The sequence below is a fragment of the Myxine glutinosa genome, chromosome 1 (genome assembly GCF_964187855.1).
Source record: "Myxine glutinosa chromosome 1, kmMyxGlut1.1, whole genome shotgun sequence".
Taxonomy (NCBI): Eukaryota; Metazoa; Chordata; class Myxini; order Myxiniformes; family Myxinidae; genus Myxine; species Myxine glutinosa.
In genome coordinates, this window is record NC_136261.1 from 123,998,019 (window position 1) to 123,999,327 (window position 1,309).

The 1,309-nt window shown below is 51.9% G+C and overlaps 1 protein-coding gene across 2 annotated transcripts in view; it reads right to left on the reverse strand.

The window, feature by feature from the left end:
* LOC137427978 (synaptotagmin-9-like) overlaps window positions 1-492 on the reverse strand; it is a 218,062-nt gene extending 217,570 nt beyond the window's left edge. The window contains exon 1 of one of the 2 annotated variants that reach the window (XM_068117857.2): window positions 228-492. In XM_068117857.2, the coding sequence (XP_067973958.2) occupies window positions 228-378 (151 nt within the window). In that variant the 5' untranslated portion in view covers window positions 379-492. The remainder of the gene's footprint in view (window positions 1-227) is intronic. The other variant, XM_078776706.1, reaches the window with a different exon arrangement.
* Between the last annotated feature and the right edge of the window lie 817 nt (window positions 493-1,309).

The window sequence follows — 1,309 nt, forward strand, 5'->3', positions numbered from 1 at the left end:
AATATCGAGCCTGCGACTGTGACGTCCTATGGAGATATTTAGAAAGAGAACGGCAGTGGATTTACACCGTATTTCCTTATAGGCAGAGGATCTTGCGAGCTCATGGAACATTATATCGATTATACGTGTCGTCGCGTCGACGGCGCTAATGGTCCACGAGGATGGATGTTTGATTCTCAGAGACCGTGGGACCTGCAACCCCTCCCCTACCCCACCCTTTTCCCTACCTGTGTTCGACGGACGGTATCCTCTCTGGTCAGGCGGTAATAGCTCGTCGAAGTCCAGGCATCGCTCCGGTAGCACTACCCCTTTGAAGCAGAGTTCAGCTACGATGCTCAGCGCTTTCTGACACAGATCGGTGTCCGGGTCGGTCGGCATTTCTCCGCAGCATCATCTCTCGCTGTCCCTAGGCCCCTCCGGTTTCGTCGGCCGGTGCTTGCGCCTGGCCGACGCTCACACAGTCTGCCGCCCGGCACCGCGGCGGCTGCGCTGAGCGGGGAGGGTGGAGGTTGTTGGAGAGAGGAGGGAGAAAGAATGCACAGATAGGCAGGGGTGTATATGGTAAGGAGGAGGGGTAAGGGAAAGGATTGCTGAGGGTGGAAGGAAAAGGGGTGAACGGGCGGGTGTTACGGGGTGGGGGATGGAAGTGGGAGTCGCCGCCCCAGTGTAAGCTTTCATCAATAGAAAGACGTGGACATGCGCAGAGCCGCCTCCATTGATCAATGTGCTCGTGCTTTTCTTCCCCTGCGCCTCCAGTCGGAAAATGCGAGCACGGATTGCGTCTGGATCCAGATCCGGCACTGTTCCGCCGAGTCTCTCCGCAAGGATTCCACGGAGAGCCCGATCGCTCGTCTTCACAGCTCTTTTGCACACCACGGGAGCCACTTGGGACACGATCGTTTTCTGCCTTCGCGACCGGGAAAGATGAAGCGGCTTGGCAGGGCCTTAAAACCCTTCTCGAGGGTCATTTTCACTGATTTCTCGTTTGAACCTCATTAGACAGAGGAAGCTCAGATTTTTGGGATTTCAGAAATGCTACTTAGATTGGTCTTGTGTACTAATGGCATATGAACTCGGAATTTCTTGTGTTTTGTAATTGCTGCATTTTAATATTTAAACTGTTGGACCCTGGGCCTATAGTATATATTATAGGTGATGAGTGATGACAGTTTAATGTCTCATCTGATATCTTATTGCATGTTTAACATTCAGGGAAGCTCACGGCAGCTGTTATATATCAGCAATGACCCATTGACGCAAGGTAGTCAACCCTATATACTCGATCGATACAGATAATGTAATATTTGAC